Raw genomic sequence first — 21,921 nt, forward strand, 5'->3', positions numbered from 1 at the left:
GTAACTACATTATTTACAAAATGTAGGACCGAATTGTCTCAGTCAATATTTTTTTAGTGTTGCCCTAGTAGTGATTTGAAAGCGAACTTCTGGTAATATTTGTTCATTTATATCCATAACCTGATCCTTTTATGACGATAATATTTAGGTAAACAAACAAAATAACAAAAAAAGTTTTACATAATTAGCAGTTACATTTCATGCATATCAAGGTCGAAACATCAAAGAGAGCACAATGTTGTATTTGTAAGTCGGACGTCGTGGAAGACACCACCATTCTCTGTGACGTTTGCCAGTAGATGCATTATGATTGAGCGGGGGGCATCGAATTTGGTTACAAATCTAAAACAACATTATAAAAATGACCTAGTTGATCAGAATTGGTTTTGGACTGATGACCTTTATTTGACATGTCATTCATAAAATACGATTTGTTTACAGGTGTCGCCACTTGCAAAAATGTGATCACATGCCCATTTACGTCACAGAGAAAAACATTGCTAATGTTATTCAGGGACAAATAATGTTGGAATTCGGATATGTTTTATCTAAAATACGACCATTGGTTGTTTATTCTGAAATTATACAGTGTGAATTGTGATTGACAAATAATATAGTTTTGAAATATCATTATTTAATTGTGAAATCATGTCGTCAACTTGGATTAATTCGCGACAAATTTATTCATATCATTTTATTGCCAAACCAAAATGGAGGCCATGTTGTTTGTGTATTGTAACAGTGTTGTTTAGTCTGGCTTTTAGTCAAGCCTCTGCCACAAGTTCATCAGATTCAACAGCAAATGACTATTTTACAGCTAAAGTGAACATGACATATTTCAATCCCAAAGAAGAAAAATTTGTTTCGGAGTCGAAGCAGATGGGTCATTACGTCAAATATGGAAAATTGGGACCAGAAACAGCAGACGTTATTCACGTTCAGACTAAGAAAAATAAATCTGATGGCTGCACTGATCTCGTCAATGCACCCGTCAATAAAAAGTGGATAGCTTTAATTGAAAGGGGAGATTGCAAATTTAGTGAAAAGTTGAAAATAGCACAGAAATTCAATGCATGTGCAGTAGTCTTTTACAACAATGAAACAACAAAGAATACTAAGACACTTTATCCAAACATTCAGAAGTCTATAGGTAAGAAAATAATTGTGTTCTGGAAATTTTAAATATTATTTATTAATTGTCTATATCAATATCATTAAAGAATAGTGCTTATATTATATAAGCAGTTTTTTGCTCACAAACCTTTTGACAAAATTACATGTATGGTAACATGTACATGTAATTTATATTTGTGGAAATATTTACAAATATATGCAAATATGAATGTATGATTAGACCCTGGGATGTTCATGATAACAAAGACATCCATTTAAAAGCTGAATGCAGCTATCCAATAATTCCCAGGTTGTTTACATAGATGCTTACTGAGCTGTGACATTTATCTATTACCTGTGCATGAGCCCTAGACAGGTTACCTGTTTGTTGGCAGAAATTTACTTGGTGTGTCACCGAATTGTGATAAGTTTCATGAAAATTCACAATATTTTGTATTAACTTACATGTACAATGTAGGAAATCACAAGATGTAAGTTAATACAACATTTCAATAAAAAATATATTTGTGGAAATATTTACAAATATATGCAAATAAGAATGACTTTGTATGATTAGACCCTGGGATGTGCATTATAACATTTGTATAACAAAGACATCCATTTAAAAGCTAAATGCAGCTACAATGTATCCAATAATTCCCAAGTTGCAAAACATTTGGACTAGTAGTTGAAATAAAAGGGATTTTGGTGCACACTGTATACATGTACATGTATGTAACTGGCATGTCTGGACCAGGTAGGTGTCTACATGTACAAAATGTATGCATGCATATTTTATGCAGTGAATTTAATAGGGGATTCTGGTTTAATGCACTTACAAAGACGAATAGAAATTTTACAAGGAAAAGACAGAATCTAATTATGTGTCGATGAATACTGAAATTTAATTTGAAAAAGTTTCACGCATATTCCTGATGATTCCATTAATTAATAGATTGATTTATATTATTCCCTAATATAAATTTTGTGGCTTTGTATTTCAACTCTTCTTTCGACTGCAGTCATGATAGTACTTAATTACATGTACATTGTACTATAAAATAAAAGAATTTTATGTATAATTCACAATTGAATTTTCAGAGATCATTCAGCTGTCTGCAGATCCTTCAGGTATTACATGTACATATCTAACATAATAATGGCTGGATTACTGTGTAGTGTTGTGCAAGTCTCATGGTTACATACATACTTTCCATAATTGACATGTGGCAAAATACACTATGTTTAAAAATACCATTGAATGTTTATTGTCTGATTACAGTTCGAGGCATGTGGCTGAACTTTTCAATGCTCCTTTCCAAAACTGGCACTAACTAAGGCCAAAAAAAAATTGGAGTGTATCCTGTTGCATGCCCAATGAAAATAGGGTCCAGTTTTTTCAACAATCTCATGAAATTTTTGAACAGTTGCAATTAATATTGTTCCAATGTTATTGAATTTGAGTGTGAATCTGTCATGTAGGTCGTATATCAGGTTTAAGGTTACATTTCATCTACAGAATTGCAAGCACCCTAGTTATATAAGCTGCCATTTGTTTATTATCAACTCAGCCAGGCCGCAAAAACACTTTAACAAATTGCAATAATTACATGTAGCTAGACTCAGATTTTTTTGTTTTGGTCCTAATAAAATTGTATACATGCATGTTTTCAAAATTATTATTTTATACTGTGGACAACTTAGAGATTTAAATAATATGTACATGATGTAGATCTACACCATGTACATTGTATATATTGCACAGGTCTTCATTATTAGATAATTATTATCTATTAAAGACTACATGTATGTCATGAATGATGAAAGTTGACCCCTTTATGTATTGTGGTATTATTGTCATCGGTTGCTATCTAATTGAAATATTAAGCCCACATCTCCTTTTATTCATACATTGTATCTGTTCATGACCAATTGACATGATATTCATGTACAGATATTCAGTGGGCTGGATTTAATATTGCAATAATGCTGGTATAAAGACAAATTAATTAGGGACAATAAAAACTCATTTAATATTTTAATCCATCCATGAGAATGTGTGGTATAGAATTCTAAGAATACATTACAGTCTTCAGTCAGATAACAAATTTTCAATGATATTTTTAAACTTGATTTACATTAAATTGTAAATGTGTTTATTTTAAAATCATAATTCATCCATCAGTTCATAGAAAAAATTGAAATACTAAAATCCAATGATCAATTTTTAGCAGATTTCAGAGCCTGTCTAATTATATAATCAAAAGGAAGTCTAAGGGTGAAAGTAGAAACTTTTGCAGTGGATTCCAGTATTTTCATTATTTTTGTTGCTTTTCACACGCTTTAAAAAACAATGGTAAAAGAAATATGGTTTCTCTTTCTCTGAATAGGGTTATTATCATGATAATGTATGTCTGCATGAATATTTTCTTATTGAACTTTACATCATGATTATGTTACAATGTAGGTTCATGTACATTCACAACATTTGTAGTCATACAAATGTACATGTACCTTTGTTTGGTTCATATAAGTTATATTATATACAGTGCTCTCTAGGTGAAGATGTCGAGAAGGTTTAGATGAAGGTCTCAATGTGATTCAAATATGAACATGTCTATATGTATGTCTGAGTCAAATTGTCTTTACTTAGAGTTTTCTTAGGGCCAAGTGAGCTTTTCTCACTTGGCATTTGTTGTCCTTGTCCTCCGTTACTGTGACTTGACTGTTAGTGTTACTCTCCACCTATTGCAACTTATTCCAAATTCTGACCAAATTGCAATTTGTTTTATAAAACCAAACTGTTCAACTGGTCAGAAATATGAACAAACTGCTGTAGAAAACCACAGTCAAGTCGTGAAAGTGCAAGGTGATAAAATAAAGCATACTTGCAATCCTATAAGACTTTAATTCCGCTTCAATGTTATTTTGAAAAATTAGTCTAACAGTTTGTATAGAAATTTTATTGTTATTGTCATGCTAAAGGTGATGGATAGAAGTTTTGAATTGCTATAAAAATGTCCAAACAAAGCTTTCATACAATTTTTCTTTCGAAAAGTCTTCTATATTCATAAGAATCAGACATCATTTGAATTAAAACATCTTATATTCAGTAAAATATACATGATATATGTAACATTACAATACATTGTTAATAAGTTTCCATGGGAGATAACCTAAAACATTATTCTTTTGAATATAGAAGACTTTTCGAAAGAAAAATTGATAATCTTCCATGGAAACTTCCTAACAACGTATTGTAATTTCACACATATTTTACTGAATATGAAATGTTTGAATTCAAATGATGTCTGATTTTTAAATTTTTTATGAATATAGAAGACTTTGAGAAAGAAAAATTGTATGAAACCTACTTGTAAGTTTGGACATTTTTATAGCAATGCAGACATGTTATACGCATCAGGTATTTCACATCCAATATTTTATGGTAATATTCTTTACAAAGCACAAAAATGTCGGCATTCACCTCAAAAGCTAACCAAACCTTTAAACAAACTTATTCGGAAAGGATATAGTTATGATACTGTTGTCAAGTCATTAGGGGTTGCATATATATTTTGGTATTAATATTGATTCACTCATATTGTCTTTGCATTGGAAATAAACACATTTATTCTAAAACCAGTTGTTGGCATGATACAGGTTATGGTCTTCTCATATACATGTATTTTATGATGGTATGATACTAAACCCCTATATAGCTAACCGGAGGGATTGTACTTGATTTTCATATGATGAAGACATAATCTTTCAATCAGTTTAATTGAGGTTTGGAGCTGGCATGTCAGTAACTGCTAGTAGTCCTTTGTTCATTTATGTATCATTGTCATTTTGCTTAGTTTCTTTTGTTACCTATTCTGACATCGGACTCAGACTTCTTTTAAACTGAGTTTTACTATGAGTATTGCTATGTGTTTCTTTTTTCTACATTGACTAGAGGTATAGGGAGATGGTTGAGATCTCACAAAAAATCATGTTTAACCCCGCCGCATTTTTGCCCCTGTTCCAAGTAAGGAGCCTCTGGCCTTAGTCTTGTATGTTTTTTAATTTTAGTTCATTTATATGTTTTGGAGTTAAGTGTGACGTCCATTTTCACTGAAATAGCACACAATTTTATTTAGGGGCCAGCTGAGGACCACCTCCGGGTGCAGTATTTTCTCGCTGCATTGAAGACCCATTGTTGGCCTTCGGCTGTTGTCTGCTCTTTGGTCGGGTTGTTGTCTCTTTGACATATTCCCCATTTCCATTCTCAATTTTATTCAAAACTTCTATCCATCACCTTTAGCATGACAATAACAATAAAATTTCTATACAAACTGTTAGACTGATTTTTCATAATAACATTGAAATGGAATTAAAGTCTTATAGGATTGTAAGTATATATGCTTTATTTTAACACCTTGCACTTTCACGACTTGTCTGTGGTTTTCTACAGCAGTTTGTTCAAATTTCTGACCAGTTGAACAGTTTGGTTTTATAAAACAAATTACAATTTGGCCAGAATTTTGAATAAGTTGCAATAGGTGGAGAGCAACACTAACAGTCAAGTCACAGTAACTTTTACAAAAATCTTAACCTCTGACATTACTGAGCCAAATTTAACCAAACTTACCCACAATCATCTTTGGGGTATATACATGTACTATGATGTACATACATGTATCTAGATAAAGAATTGTGGCAGATTACCCTAGCTGCCAGCCAACCAACATGGAAAAACATGACAAAAAAAAGAACATAAGGGTGAAATGTAAATTTTGTCTATCATCTTGAAAACATTTTTGAATGGATAAAATCTGACAGGAGCAGACATATTCAGCATTTTGAGATCTACATGTACATGTATCTTCTGTCCATTAAATTCAAAACTGTCAGACATATCAGACGACTTCTTTTAGGGGGTACATTTTTTTGTACTTATTAATGACGAATTGAACCAATTTTTTTCATAATTGCCTATTATCTTGAAAACTATAATAGATATATAGAAATAATCTTAATATAACAAAATAATCAGCAATCTTTGACAAGGTCTATCTACAAATAAATCAACATGGCTGAAATTGTCAGACGACTCCTTATTGAAGTTATTGCCCTTTAATGTCATTATGATTTATATTTTTTTGCATTTTTGTCTATGATTCTAAAAAATTATATTAATAGATACATGTACATGTATATAAAATAAGAAGGAGCTTTAAATAGCAAATATGATCAGCAAGACAAGATCTACAAATATGCCATCATGGCTGAAATCTTAAGTCGCCAAGCTACATTAATGTACATGTAGTTACATTTTTGTATTGCAGTTATTGCCCTTTAATGCTGATTTTACCATTTTTTGGGGCATTTTTGTCTATTATCTTGGAAATTATAATAGATACAAATGTAAATCTCTATAGAAACTTTAAAAAGCAAAAATAATCAGATATGACAGAAGGACTAGAACTACAAAATGTACTAATACGTCAACAGGACTGAAATTGTCATACATTTTTGTACATATAACTCTTGATAGAGTCATTGCCCTTTGTGATGATTTTTATGAAAAAGTGGCCATTGTGGAAGATGCAGGTGAGTGACACAGGCTTCTAGTTTATTTGAGCTTTTAATAGACTATTTATTTGGTATTGATATGTACAAATGTACATTGTACATGTTGTACATGCATATTCTCTCTTGCTAAATGGATGTTGTCCTGGCCATGAACTCCCAATATTTTTTAAGTTTGATTCAGGACATTACTCCAAAACACACTGTGACACATGCATACATTGTACATTGTGCATGTACAATGCTTTTTTGTAATTAGTTATTTCATACAATGTTTACTCACTGCTTCAAAGGAAATTAAGTCACTCTGGTAGCAAGTGTTAGTCAGTATTATATGGACATGTACATTTTGTAGCTATATACATGTATGTAAATATAAATACATGTACATGTATATTAACTTACATTTACATGCACTTTTAATACAGAGTCCAAATGTACCAGAACATATTTATAATTTGCCACAAAATACATATACTTAAACGTTTTCTGTACTGTTATAAAGAGTACATGTATAATATGAAAATAAGAAGATGTGGTATGATTGCCCATGAGGCAACTCTCCACCAGAGACCAAATGCAGTAGAAGTTGTGTTAATTAAATCTGTTAGAATACAGTAGAGTCCAGGGCCTTGGACGGATAAAAATCAGCTGGACTCTTTGTCTTTTGAACTGGTCACAAGTCCAAAGATGCATCAACATTGTTATCATTTGAGTTTGGTCATCATCACTTAATTGAAAAAGATTAAAAGTAATGATTTTAAAAGTTTCCTTTTGTAAAGGAGACTTACATATAACTAATTCTTTTGACGCACCTTGGGCAAAGATGGGTAGCCAATGAACTTGCCTGAAAAAATTCAGAACCCAGACAGCATACATGTACATGTACATTGTGTTATGCATTTTAGTATCATGCATAATCCACATGTGATCATAAAAAGGCAACTAGTACTGCCAGTCTGCCACTGGCGAATGTGAATGATTATATACATTTAAACATTATGCAAATGTCCATTTTGGCCACATTTACATTTGTACATGTACATGTACATTTGTACAAGTTGCTGCCATGACAACATGACCAAGGCAAGGTTTTACTGATCAACTTGTCCATAAAGTAAAAGCATAATGCATTTGTTCAAATTTTGAAGAAAAAAATGAAAAGTGAAACCCAAACTCATTCCGTTTGATGCATCTGAAACACTGCAGGATCAGGCTAGTCACTCTTGTCTTTGAAGGGATCCTTTACGTGGCACAAGCGTTCCACCTCCAATTTTGATTAATTAGGATTGCCAGTTTTATTACTGAAAGGTGGTAGGTGGTTCTCTCGGGAGCACTTCGGCTCCCTCCACCAAAGACAACTGGGCGCCATGATTATTAGCCAATGGAACTGTAAATGAAGTTAAACAACAGCAATCAATCAATCAAACAAAATAACTTCCATTCTCAGAAAAGAAATCAACTTAAGTGTTTTACCTTAATTATAAGATGCACCAAAAGTAGATACAAAATGTATTCGGAGAGAAGTATATAGAAATGTAATTTTGGATTGCTTTTGACTCCCTTATTAGGACTTGCTGGGGATGTACACAAAAAAAAAACAATGTATGTGGTCCATGCAGGGCTTAGCAAGTCCTAAAAAGGCCTTCTGACATAAAAGCAATCTTGGACTATATATTAAACATGTGTACTAAGTGTGTCTGTTTGCTGACATGTTGCTTGTTTTAAGATTTTGTGTGATCATGCTTGCTGTAACGGATGGTGCTTTTTAAATGTTTGGATTTTCTTGCTGCATGATACATATACATCTGTGTGGTTTTATAATTAAAACGGGACTTTTTCCCTTTTTTTTTTTATTTTTATGATTTTTTTCTTTTTAATTTGTTTGTAATTACTTGTACAAATTAAAATGTTAAATATGCACATGTACAGTATAGTCATTATAATAATTGCCTTTCATTGGGAATAATTTTAATCTTTGATGGATCATTTTTAGGTGCTTTTAGTTGAAATCTAGCCACCATTGCTCACTTTAATGTACATGTAAAAAGTCAACAAATGTATGCTTAGATACATTATAATTCTATAAATACATTTGTACTTTAGATTGCTCAGTCATTCACATATTTGGCGCTGTGCCAATAAAATTGATACACAGGTTTATGCTAATATTTTTAATATGAAATGATAATATCATGTTTACAATAATTGACTTGTTTACATATATTAAGATACTGTCCTAGTTATACCCATCTATGTAAATTCTTTCTTTAAATCCGAGATTTCTTAATACTCCTTTTAGACATGTTATATAATACCTCTGGTTGTTTATTAGTTGTCAACATTTATACATGTGTACATACACATGTAATTTATAAACCAATGGATGCTTTTCACTTTAATTTAATCTAAGCGTTTTCACCAAAAATCACTAGCAACCACCCTGATTCAATGAATCACTAGTACTCCACACCTGAAACCAGCAAGTGATATATTCGATATACATGAACATGTATTGTGGTATATTGGTCAGATGTACATGTTGTATTATATCCTGGCTGGGTTGCAGTACAGCTAGCATACATGTAAATTTACAAAATGTATGTGAGATCTCTGCCAGTCTTTGGTTGGTAGATGTTCTCGCCTATCTAGTGAAGTAACTTGATTCCATTTAAATCCTATGGGCTACCAGTGAGGTATGTCAGAAACATTAAACTTCTGAGAATTGATCCTCTTTTCAGAAATTTTAGGAAGTCCCAGAACACATCAAGGTGCTCTACTGAGAACCTGACTCTCAATTTTGACAATTTTAAATTAAGTTCTAGCTATAGATCAATTTGAAAAAGTTACACATTCAGAGTTCTCGATCTTCAATAAATTAAGACTATACATATTGTAGTGGGCCCTCACCAACTCAGCTAATAGACTAAAATTTAAGATAAACATTTGTTGATGGAAGCAAGTCACAAATCAATATTTACATGATTTAGATGATGACCTTTACAAATATTTCATATGTAAAATATATTATAAGCATGCAAAAATGTTAATGACCTTTTCCATACATGTTTTAACCCTAAACACCTGCAGTTTTACATTTACATCAAATTAAACATATTTTCCCCATACATGTATTGAATTTATTGATCTAGTTGCATTTGTGCATGACATATGGTTAATGATTGAAAACATATTATATTTACATGCACATGTTGTATGTAAATTTGACATGTATTTGTGTTTTTTTTTTTCACCGACAGTCATATATATTGTAATTATTTATTTTATTTATTTTATTTATTTGTTCATCCTTTGTTCATGTTGTTGTCAATGCAAATTTTCAAAGATTTTTTTTTTTTAATAATAAATTTAAATAAATTTTTATTTATACACACATGTATATTTTGATTGTTTGATTGTTGTTTGTTTGTTATTATGCAGTGGTGTATATTTTATGATGATTTTAATGGAAGAGAACTAATAATATATAACACTAAATATAAATTAACCCAATACATTGTACATGTAAACTTGTGGGTACTGCAAAGCAGAGGTCCTGAGATGTGTCTGACCACATGACGATTGTCAGGCAAATTTGGGTTCAGTCAGATAGGTATTGCCAATTGTCATTTTCATATTTCCCAAATTATAATTACATTTTATGTAATTGTAAACCCTGAAGCATCCTTTAGACGGCATTAAGTACTAGTGTTATCCTTGACCTTCCATCTTTCCATCCGTCCCTCCCATTTTCGTTTGTTTGAAGCTTGAACAGGAGTATTCGTGTCCTGAGACACATTCTTCTTTTATTAAATTATCTGTTATATCTTTCAGAAAATAATAACGTTGTCACAATATTCATCAGTCAGAATGACGGAAAAAATATAGTCTCTAAAATAGAAAGAGATCTAGAGCATGCAGTGACACTAGCCATAACTGTAGGACCGAGGACCCATGATTCTGGCAACAAACATCAAATTGAGTCGACGAATAATATCAGCAGGACATCAGTTTTATTTGTTTCCATCTCGTTCATTGTGCTGATGATTATCTCCCTTGCCTGGCTTGTTTTCTACTACATCCAGAGATTTAGATATGCTCATGCCAAGGAAAGATTAACGGTATGTATATACATGTCAAATGTATTTAAGGCTGTTTTTTTAACTATACTGATGTGATGTACATGTCATTTGGCAGTGTTCTAAAAAAACTGGCGGTCCTGTTGGTCCGACCACTGAAAATCAGGAAGGTCCACTAATTTGGAGTGTAGTGGTAGTCCTTAGATGTTTTACTAAATGTTTGATGTAGTTTTATTCTTTTTCAGGCTTTCTGGTATTTGAATGTAGTATATATCCTAATTACAATGTATATCAATATTGGAAATGGAACCATAAGATTATTGTGCACATTGACCTTATTTTATTTAAAACATGTGAAAGTAATTGATGGCAAAAATCTCCCAGCATATACAGGTCTACCAGATTTGTCATTATGACCTCCAGGCTATAAAAGATTTTGAGAACTCTGTTTGGTGAGAGCTCTGTTTGGTTGCTGTTTCTTTGACATGATTGATGTACTACAATGTACATGCATATACATGTACATGTATGTATAAAAAAATGAGGAGATGAGGGATGATTGCCAATGATACAACTATTCACCAAAGTTCAAATAAAGTGGATGTAAGCAATGATAGGCAACCGTATGTACTGCCTTCAACAATGAGAAAAAAAATACCACATATATAGTCGGCTATAAAAGGCCCGACATGAAAAATATGAACAATTCAATTGAAAAAACTTACGGCCTAATTTATAAGAAAATAATTAACTAAAAACGAATATGACAGTCATGAACCAACGACAACCACTGAACTACAGGCTCCTGACTTGGGACAGACACATAAAGAATTCATGTGGCGTGGTTAAACATGTTTGTTAGCGCTCAACCCTCCACCTAACCTGGGACAGTGGTCTAACAACACAACATAAGAACAAACTATAAAAATCAGTAGAAAAAGGCTTGTAGTAAACTCATCAGATCGATACAAAGCAGAAAAACATCAACTCATCCCTAACAACAAAAAAGACAATAAGTACAGATCTGAGAGTACTCGCAGTTACTGACTGCTCTTTATCATGTGCCATGCATGTACATGTACCTTAGGTTTTTCAGGGTTCTTGCTAAGGAATTTTATAGGAACAGCCCAAGGAATATCTGCTTGGGCCATGGCTAGTCCAACAGTTAGAAGAAGAAATGTTATTGCTATATATTATTTATTATTGAAGTAGTCTCCATTACAAAATAGAGCAAGGAAATAACATAAAATTTATATTAATTTTGCAAACTTTTTCCATAAGAAATGAAGATATCATGACTCAGTTAATTGGTTCAAAGTTTTAGAATTTTGATGCATCTCACTGAATGATGAGTCCAGGACTCATGGTCTCACCTTAGTGATAATACTGATTTTTCCTGCATGAGGTGAATAAAATCATGAAGATTATTTATTCCACTCAGCTGACGTTTCTGAGTTTTCGTAAATTTTGTTTTTGTTTTTTTTATTATTCCAAAACCTATAATTTAACCGATCAATCAAGAATTAACTCAACCAGCGAAAAAAAAGTTTCATATTTCCATAGAAAATTTAAATACAAGTGACAGTGACCTGATCTTTATTCATTGTTGCATATACCAGTATTATTAATGTGAATGGTTAAAGGTCAGTGAACACTGGCAAAATAATAAATATAAAAATATCTGTTTGAGAATTGCTTCTGTCAGTACAATAAGTATAATGTTATTTGATGGGACAGTAACCTCTTAAAGATGTTAGCGCCCCTAAGTGTAACAGGTCATAGATGTTGTCGTCTTTTGTCAGTTATCTTGATTGCATCAGTGTGTATGTGGTGATTGACCAGGGATGTTGCATCTTATATTTTGCCTTCAATTAGGAGCTTTTTCAAGCAATTTGTTGACAGTTGAAAGTATTTTTTTAATCAGTCAGTTACCCAGCTGTTATTTGTACCATCCCAGAATGGTTTTAGAAGTTTCAAGTCAAATTTTCAGCTGAAATTTGCAAAATTCATGGGCTGGTAATCTTTTTGACCAAAAAGCAATATCTATCTGTAAAACCAAATTTCTTGAATTTAGTAATCACTATAAGCATGATAAGTGATTGATTTATTGCACCAGGTACTCTTAGAAGTATTCCTTGAGAAACAAATTTAATATTAATTATATGAGGGTCTGGATGGGGGGTCTTTTATTTCTGTATTCTTAAATTTTTTTAAGACCATTTTCCCTGTTCTTTATATTTTAGCACCTCATTATTCTCTGTTCTTTGCTTTTTTGTCCATTTTTCTCTATTCTTGACATATTTTTATACGACCGCAAAAAAATTTTTGTGGTCGTATATTGGTATGACGTTGGCGTCGTCCGAAGACACATTGGTTTTCGCACTCTAACTTAAGTTTAAGTGAATGGATCTCTATGAAATTTTACCACAAGGTTCAATACCACAAAAGGAAGGTTGGGATTGATTTTGGGGGTTATGGTACCAACAGTAAAGGAATAAGGGGCCAAAAATAAGCATTTTTGTAACTTCCAGACATAACTTGTGTGATAGTGTATGAATCTCTCTGACATTGTACCACAAGGTTCCATATCACAAAAGGAATGCTGGGATTGATTTTGGGGGTAATTGCCTCAAAATTTTAGGAATTAGGGGCCAAAAAAGGGGCAAAAAACAAGCAAATTTTCTAGTTTCATGACAATAACTTGTGTGTAAGTGTGTGGATCTTTCTGAAATTGTACTACAAGGTTCCATATCACAAAGGGAAAGCTGGAATTGATGATGGGGGTAATTGCCTCAATATTTTAGGAATTAGGGGCCAAAAAGGGGCAAAAAAAAAGCATTTTTCTAGTACCAGGACAATAACTTGTGTGTAAGTGTATGGATCTTTCTGAATTTGTACTACAAGGTTGCCGAAACGTTTAGGATTTAGGGGCCAAAAATAAGCATTTTTCTAGTTTCCAGACAATAACTTGTGTTCAAGTGTATGGATCTCTCTGAAATTGTACTGCAAGGTACCATACCACAAAGGGAAGGCTGGGATTGATGATGGGGGTAATTGCCTCAATATTTTAGGAATTAGGGGCCAAAAAGGGGCAAAAAAAAAGTATTTTTCTAGTACCAGGACAATAACTTGTGTGTAAGTGTATGGATCTTTCTGAATTTGTACTACAAGGTTCCATATCACAAAGGGAAAGCTGGGTTTGAGTTTGGGGGTAATTGCCCTAAACGTTTAGGAATTTGGGGCCAAAAAGGGGCCAAAAAACACATTTTTCTAGTTTCCAGACAATAACTTGTGTTCAAGTGTATGGATCTCTCTGAAATTGTACTGCAAGGTACCATACCACAAAGGGACGGCTGGGATTGAGTTTGGGGGTGATGAATCATAAGGGGGTTCAAAAAATTTGGGCGGGGATTTTTTTTTTTTTCCTTTTTTTTTTCTTTTAAAATTTTCCATTTTAAGTTGGTTATTTCTGATTTATATTTAAAAGCAAATAATAATGATATGGTAGGAGATACACACCAAACAGGATGTGTAAATTATTATATAATAAGTATTGTGCAATAGCAAGAAATTTTCAATCGCACAGTATTGCACAATAGCAAGAAATCTTCAATTGCACAGTATTGCGCAATAGCAAGAAATCTTCAATTGCACAGTATTGCGCAATAGCAAGAAATATCCAATAGCACAATATTGCGCAATAGCAAGAAATTGTCAATTGTACAGTATTGCGCAATAGCAAGAAATATTTAATTGCACAGTATTGTGCAAAAGAAGATACTTCGTATAAATTGCTTATTTCTTGACCAATTTCAATGGGGTTTTATTCTTGAATTCTTGGGGTTCTTTAATATGCTGAATCTAACCGTGTATTTAGTTTTTGGATTTTGGGCCCCGTTTTTAAATTGGTCCACATTGAGGTCCAAAAGGTCCAAAATTAAACTTTGTTTGATTTCATCAAAAATTGAATTATTGGGGTTCTTTGATATGCTGAATCTAACCGTGTATTTAGATTCTTAATTTTTGGTTCCATTTTCAAATTGGTCTACATTAAGGTCCAAAGGGTCCAAAATTAAAGTTAGTTTGATTTTAACAAAAATTGAATTTTTAGGGTTCTTTGATATGCTGAATCTAAACATGTATTTAGATTTTTGATTATGGACCCAGTTTTCAAGTTGGTCCAAATCGGGGTCCATAATTAAACTTTAGACTTCAACAAAAATTGAATATATGGGGTTCTTTGATATGCTGAATCTAACCATGTATTTAGATTTTTGATTTTTGGGCCCTGTTATCAACTTTGTCCACATTGAGGTCAAAAGGGTCCAAAATTAAACTTTGTTTGATTTCATCAAAAATTGAATTCTTGGGGTTCTTTGATATGCTGATTCTAACCATGTATTTAGATTTTGGATATTGGACCATAATATATGAATGTCCAATTTAAAATTTTTAAGTTCTTAGACCACATTCATTCTGTGTCAGAAACCTATGCTGTGTCAAATATTTAATCACAATCCAAATGCAAAGCTGTATCAAGCTTGAATGTTGTGTCCATACTTGCCCCAACTGTTCAGGGTTCGACCTCTGCGGTCGTATCAAGCTGCACCCTGAGGAGCATTTTAATGCCTATTATTCTCTATTCTGTCAAACCCCATCCACACACTCATATATATATGTGACAGTTATTGATGAACAGCAAAGAGCAGAAGTAAACTCCCATTACCATCTTCATCATGCTGGGATAGTTGACAAAATGGTTGAGCTCTGGTTCATTGCAAGTACCAGTAAGAGAGGAATTTAAAATCAGTGCTTTATGAATTTTAATGCATATTGATGATGATGGCTTTAGGTCAAATACTACCAGGCACAAGTTGTGGTTTTCAGGAGGATGCTTATAATTATGTCTAATGTTTTATTGCAGTGCATATATGTCACATGCAGGTACATTTATGATTCATTTCATGTACATGTAGTGCAAAATAAGTGTTAGCCATTGTCTTTGTGGTCTCCGTAAGGACTGATTTGCTTGTTCTATTGATCCATCTTTCAAGAGTCTATGAAACTTACGTGTAATACATGTACATGTATGTCTAGTTAGTCACTAAGACATTTAAATTTTCCATATTTTATTGCTGACTGCTTAGTACATGTAGTAATTTAGTTAAAAGTTATTTTTGATTGATTTATTTCATAGATGTACAATGCTAGTTGTGTTAAAGGGTGATTTAATTAAATTACATGAAAATATCCCTCCTTACAATACAACAGGTATATTCTCAGTCTGCACTGTTAGCCACTAGTCCGAAGCCCCATACTTAGTATTAAATAGTAGTAAAATTTTATTCGGACTACGATGAAGTACATGTAGTAGGTATTTGCAAAACTTTGTTTACACACATAAGAAAAATGTCTGAATATTGGTTTTCAGACTAGTAGTTGGAAATTTTTTTAGTGCAGACTGAATTCTACATGTTATATAATGTCATAAATAGAAATTTTATCGCCAGCAATCGATCACCCTGTTTTGAAGACTTGGAGTGAATTTTAACTGAGTGACCTTAAAGCATTTACTGCAATTTGATTGGTATTTATATTTATTTATATCCAAATTTATAACTCTTATCTAGATTACATAACACAAAAACCAAAGTACACTGTGTAAATTGCGAAATTAGGTGACCTAAATCGTTGATTGATGTTTTTAAAAGTGGTTCATAGTTGATTATTGGTGTATATATATAAATTTATGTTAAAAGCATCTTTATTTTGTTATTTTAAAAAAGAGAAAAGAAATAAAAGACACATTAAAGAGTAAACTAGATGAAAACAATATATACAATGTAAAATACAATGAAGTACACTATACAAATATATATGTTAAAAAAAAAAGGCAATGTTAAAAAAGGAAACAAGCAGAATTCATTAAATTCATCAATTTCGAATTTAATGCTGATGTGCTGTATTTATGTCAAGATCATATTTTGCTTTTGGAAAAGAAGTGGGTGGATTATGTGAAGTAACTACAAATAATGACAAGGACGTTCACACTTAAAAACTCAAAATTTGCCAAGAGTAAAGAGCTTGCACACTGACTTAAGTACAAAGAAGTCATACCATAAAGATATCAATAGAAAGCTGGGACTTTCCTAAAATTAAGATCATAATTTTTTTTTACTTTTTAAAGTGAAAGAGATCTGTTCAAAATACGACTAAAGTTACCTATTTAGATAATGGAACACAATTTCTTTTGCAAGTGTGGCCACAGTATAAATGTAGTACATTTGTAGTAAGTGGTTTGGACTTTAAAATATCACACAACTGAAACATATTTGGAGAGAGGGGTTGTTAAGGAATTTGAGGGAATTTGGTGATTACACAGAATGGCTTGCATTGCCTGTAATAATGGAAAAAAAGTAATATGTAGCATTGGAGTCCCATATTTTAAACCAAAAACTACATTTAAACTGATCAGACAAATTTTTTTGGGGGGAGGGTATTAGCCCCCCTTCTGCTCCACATGACTCCAACTGTGCTATTTCTGTCTAAGTACTGTTCTACTTGGAATAGAAAATATTTATATATAGGTTTAACTACTGATATAAGTGTCTTCAATCATCATGATCATCAAAAGATATATATCTTATTGATACATATACATGTACATGATGGTTAACTTATGTCCTAAATCACATGTAAATACATATATGCTGTATTAGGAGACTCCCACACGCCTTAATTATAAGGTGGTACATAACTCTGTAAAAATCAGCTGAACGTTTTTATCACGTTCTATTAAGGAAATATTAAGCTTCTCAATGATCATAATTAGTGTTTGTCAAACTGCTATATATCCAATGAAATTTTTACAATAAAGTGTGTGGTTCAAGTTTTTTGAAATTTTTATATTTTTGTCAAAAGGTCAATTTGAATATTTTGTCAAAATTTTTTGACAATTAGATGAGCCAAATTAATTTTAGTCAAGGTGTTTAGTACCACCTTACTCACTTGGGGTCTATGCTGCTCAGGCTTAATATTTCCATCACATAAACATGATGCTAAACGGGAGAACACTGGAAAAATTTATATTTATCAACGAAAGTCCTTGCAAAATTGTCCGCTTGGCAATCTGTTTTTGGAGTAAGGAAGTCAGTCTCAACATTAGGTGCATGTACAGAGTTGAGTAGACTTTAGATTAAGATTGAGGAATAATTTACTATGTTATATATATACTTATTCAGAACATGTGGAAATTTAAATTATACCTATAAAATGAAGCATAATGAACACATCTTCTTTTTAAGCTCACCATAAGTCTGCAACTGCCTGTTTGAAGTTATTGCCCCTGAATGGTCAAAATGGTCAGTCGAATTGGAATTATTGCCCTTTAATGATAATTTTTACCAAGTTTGTGCATTTTGGTCTATTATTTTGAAAACTATAGTAGATATACCTGCAAAAGAAACTCACTATAAACAAAAGAATTACCATAACAGCTTATCCATTGTTGAAGATGCACATTAATCTAGGTGAGAAGAACCCCATTCAGAACATTCAGAAGGAATATGCTACGTTACTGGTTCCAGGTCTTAAACTTTACTCAGCACTCGGGAATACAAAACTTGTGAAACACTATAACTCTAGTATTTTGATTGGTTGATTTCTGAGTCCAATTACAGTTAGGAAGTTGACGTAAAATGTATATATGACTGATAGGCCTGGATGTGGTTTACAGGCATTTTGTACCTTATTTATATTTTATCAGAATGAAATAAAATTCATTGAAATAAATAAGTCAAACTAACATGTACAGCCTACAGTCAAATAACAGATTAAGATGCAGGTGCAAGTAATAAAAATGCCAAGAATATATATTAAAACATGCGATAATGAATATATTAAATTATCGACATTGAAAAAAAAAACATATGATGGGTTACATACTTTACAGGAGTAGTGCATGCATGATGACTTTGCTCATCATGATTTAATTAAAACGTACAGCCTTAATACAGCTTCTGTACTTGCAATATGGCCTTTGACCTTGAATGGGGTTCTTCTTCCGATTATGGGAGTAGACTCCTAGTCCTAGGTAGGAGTGTAAAACTTCCCGGAACTTATACAGCTTTAATACATCTTTTGTACATGCAATATGGCCTTTGACCTTGAATGGGGTTATACAGCTTTAAAATATCTTCTGTACATGCAATATGGCCTTTGACCTTGTTTGGGGTTATATACAGCCTTAAAACATCTTCTGTACATGCAATATGGCTTTTGACCTTGAATGGGGTTCTGCAGCCTTAATGCATCTTTTCTACATGCAATATATCTGGCCTTTGACTTTGAATGGGTTTTAAATATACAGCCTTAATACTTCTGTACTTGCAATATGGCCTTTGACCTTGAATGGGGTTATACAGCGCTAGCCTTACTTCATCTTTTGTACATGCAATATTGCTTTTGACCTTGAATGGGGTTATACAGCCTTAATACATCTTTTGTACATGCAATTTGGCCTTTGACCTTGAATGGGGTATCAGGCTGTTTTTTTCTGTATATATACACGTTGAAGGCATCATCTAGTACATCTAGAAGTAAATAAGAACCTTTAACATAACAAAGTTGTTGTGACAGCTATCCTCAGTACAAATGTACCTAAGTAAAACTTTTAGCCTTGAATGTGTCCTAACGTTTAGATGCTGCCATTATCAAACCCTTAATTGAAAGCAATTTTCTGGAGATACAAAGCTGTAGATTTAGTGAAACATGATACTTCATCAACATTCTAGCATGAAATTTACTAAAAATAGCTTCAGGCGATGCTATTAATACTTGACTGAAATATTGTGTCATAATTATATAATTATGTTAATGTTAATAGTTAAAAATATTGCTTCAAATACATGGAGTGATATACAATGTATGAAAGGGTGTGACCCTTCTGTAATGAAGCAGTGTTTTCTTGTGAAGTCTGTACAAGTTCAATCTTCCTAAAATGTTGTAAACCTGTATAAAAAATTGTGAATTTCACTGCATTTCACAGTTATTTAGTGAAAATGTAAGCCTATTGAAAGTAACAGATTTTTGGACTCCAAAGGATATTTGACTTTTCTAGCTACAATTTGAGTGCAGAGGCCCAGAGGGGTCATAGAAAGGGAACTTTTCTGCCCTTATCATTTTCATGATTCTTTTTTTTTTTTACACCTACAGATACAATTGTACAAAAATGTACATGTATGCAAAGTATACTTTTGCATCCCCTGTTTGTTTTGTTTAATACCATAACTTCCTTATTACAAAGATATACGATTGAAGGATTCATATGCTTTAAATACAGAACAAGGTTTCTATATGGAATCTCTGTATGTAGACGTTATGCACTTCAAAGGCTTTTAAAGTGTGAAATTCAATATTCATCTTGATATGTTATATATGTGTGTCAAGTGTATCAAAAACCATGTTATAAATCATTCAAAATATAGGTGGTTTGAATAATGCTGTAATTGTGTCAGCATGTTAAGTATAACAGTATTTTAATAGTTTAACTAGTTCAAATCTTGTCTATACACTGGTAAAGCAGAAATAAAATATACACTTGATAAATCACTACAAATTTGAAATAGAAATCATGTCAGACTGCCACTTCACACAAAAATTAGCTTTTGCTGGCTTTTTGGTTGAAAGACAGAACAGACATTTAAACGTCTTTGTAAACTTAATACATGTATCAATCAGTCAATGCAATATATATATATGTATATATATAGAATGTGATTGTGTTAGAAATCACTCTTAGCATTAGCATGTAAAGTTAATCACAGTGAAACAGAGTGGTTGCTCTCTAAGGGATAAATTAGAGAGATCTGACAGGGCCTTTTATAGCTGACTATACAGTATTGGTTTTGGTCATTGTTGAAGGCCGTAAACAGCATGGCGTTACACATAGTGGCTTAAATCCTCTTAATTAAGACTCTGTTGGACAGTTGTCTCATTAGCAATCATACATACCACATCTCCTTATTATATAACTTACGACAAAGTCATAATATTTCCATTTGATACATTTTGTAAATACAGAGACTCAGAGAGGTATTTTAGAGTTAATCACCCCAAATCAACAGAATTCATTTTGAAACATTATTACTATGAGTGGATAATATTTGAATCACTTTCTGTGTCATATACATGCTTCAAAGCAGTATTAAAAGCACTGTATTTGATCTTACGATTTGGGTCTACCAAGATTGAAGATGTTGGTTAAATAATAGAGCTAAAACTCTTAATTTGATGAAAATTTTAATAAGAATGAAAGTTCATCTAAATCAACCCATAATCATGCATACATGGATGGAGAGTTGTCTCATTGGCACTCATACCACATCTTCTTATATCTATGTATATATATATATATGCTTGGGGTAATTACATAGACAGAAAGTCCATCTTTTTCATTGATATCAAAAAAACAATCTCAACAAAAATATCTTTCTTTCATCATTGTGAAGTCCTACTTGTAATGTAAAAAATGTAAATTATTGAGTGAGATATTGGACTTTCATCATGACCGGAAGTGTGTGATCATCAGATTGTCATGGGAAAAAAGGAAGTTTCACCTAATTAATTCAGAGAAACCGATAGTTAAGTGTGATCCTAATGTGAAAATGAGGTCAGACAAAGTGTAAAGATTTTATCAGTAGATATTGATGTATTAGCTATATATATATAGTCTTCTTTTAACTTTCATCTTTGCTATCACTGTAAATACAAGATAAACAAATTTGTGTGTTTGATTAATAATCAAATCATGAATTCTACCCTAGGCAAAAAAAAAATATACATGTACAGTCAAACCTGTCTATAAAGGTCACCTTCAGGACCAGAGAAAACTGACTTTACAAGAGACTCAGGTGACCATTTGATTTTGAGGGTCAAAATGCATAGGTATTTCTACAGTGCGACCTGCCTAAACAAGTTTTCGCTTAATAGCTAGCTAGAGGTGACTTTTAAAGCAGGTTTGACTATTTTTCTGACACGTATCCTGCCACATTAAAGTTAGCAACTCTAAATGTCCCTTCCTACCCAAACATGTTTTTAGCTTTATTGTTTAAAGTCTTGACTTTTTTTTCGTAAAGAACCTTTAAAGTTAAAAAAA

At 32.3% G+C, this 21,921-nt stretch overlaps 1 protein-coding gene across 2 annotated transcripts in view; it reads left to right on the plus strand.

Moving 5' to 3' along the window:
* Positions 1 to 425: 425 nt before the first annotated feature.
* The window catches only part of LOC127716161 (RING finger protein 150-like), a 50,433-nt gene continuing 28,937 nt past the window's right edge, over positions 426 to 21,921 (plus strand). The window contains exons 1-3 of one of the 2 annotated variants that reach the window (XM_052222275.1): positions 426 to 1,150; positions 2,215 to 2,244; positions 10,522 to 10,808. In XM_052222275.1, coding sequence (XP_052078235.1) covers positions 649 to 1,150; positions 2,215 to 2,244; positions 10,522 to 10,808 — 819 coding nt within the window. In that variant the 5' untranslated portion in view covers positions 426 to 648. The remainder of the gene's footprint in view (positions 1,151 to 2,214; positions 2,245 to 10,521; positions 10,809 to 21,921) is intronic. The other variant, XM_052222276.1, reaches the window with a different exon arrangement.

Source organism: Mytilus californianus, unplaced genomic scaffold (genome assembly GCF_021869535.1).
Source record: "Mytilus californianus isolate M0D057914Y unplaced genomic scaffold, xbMytCali1.0.p SCAF_9, whole genome shotgun sequence".
Taxonomy (NCBI): Eukaryota; Metazoa; Mollusca; class Bivalvia; order Mytilida; family Mytilidae; genus Mytilus; species Mytilus californianus.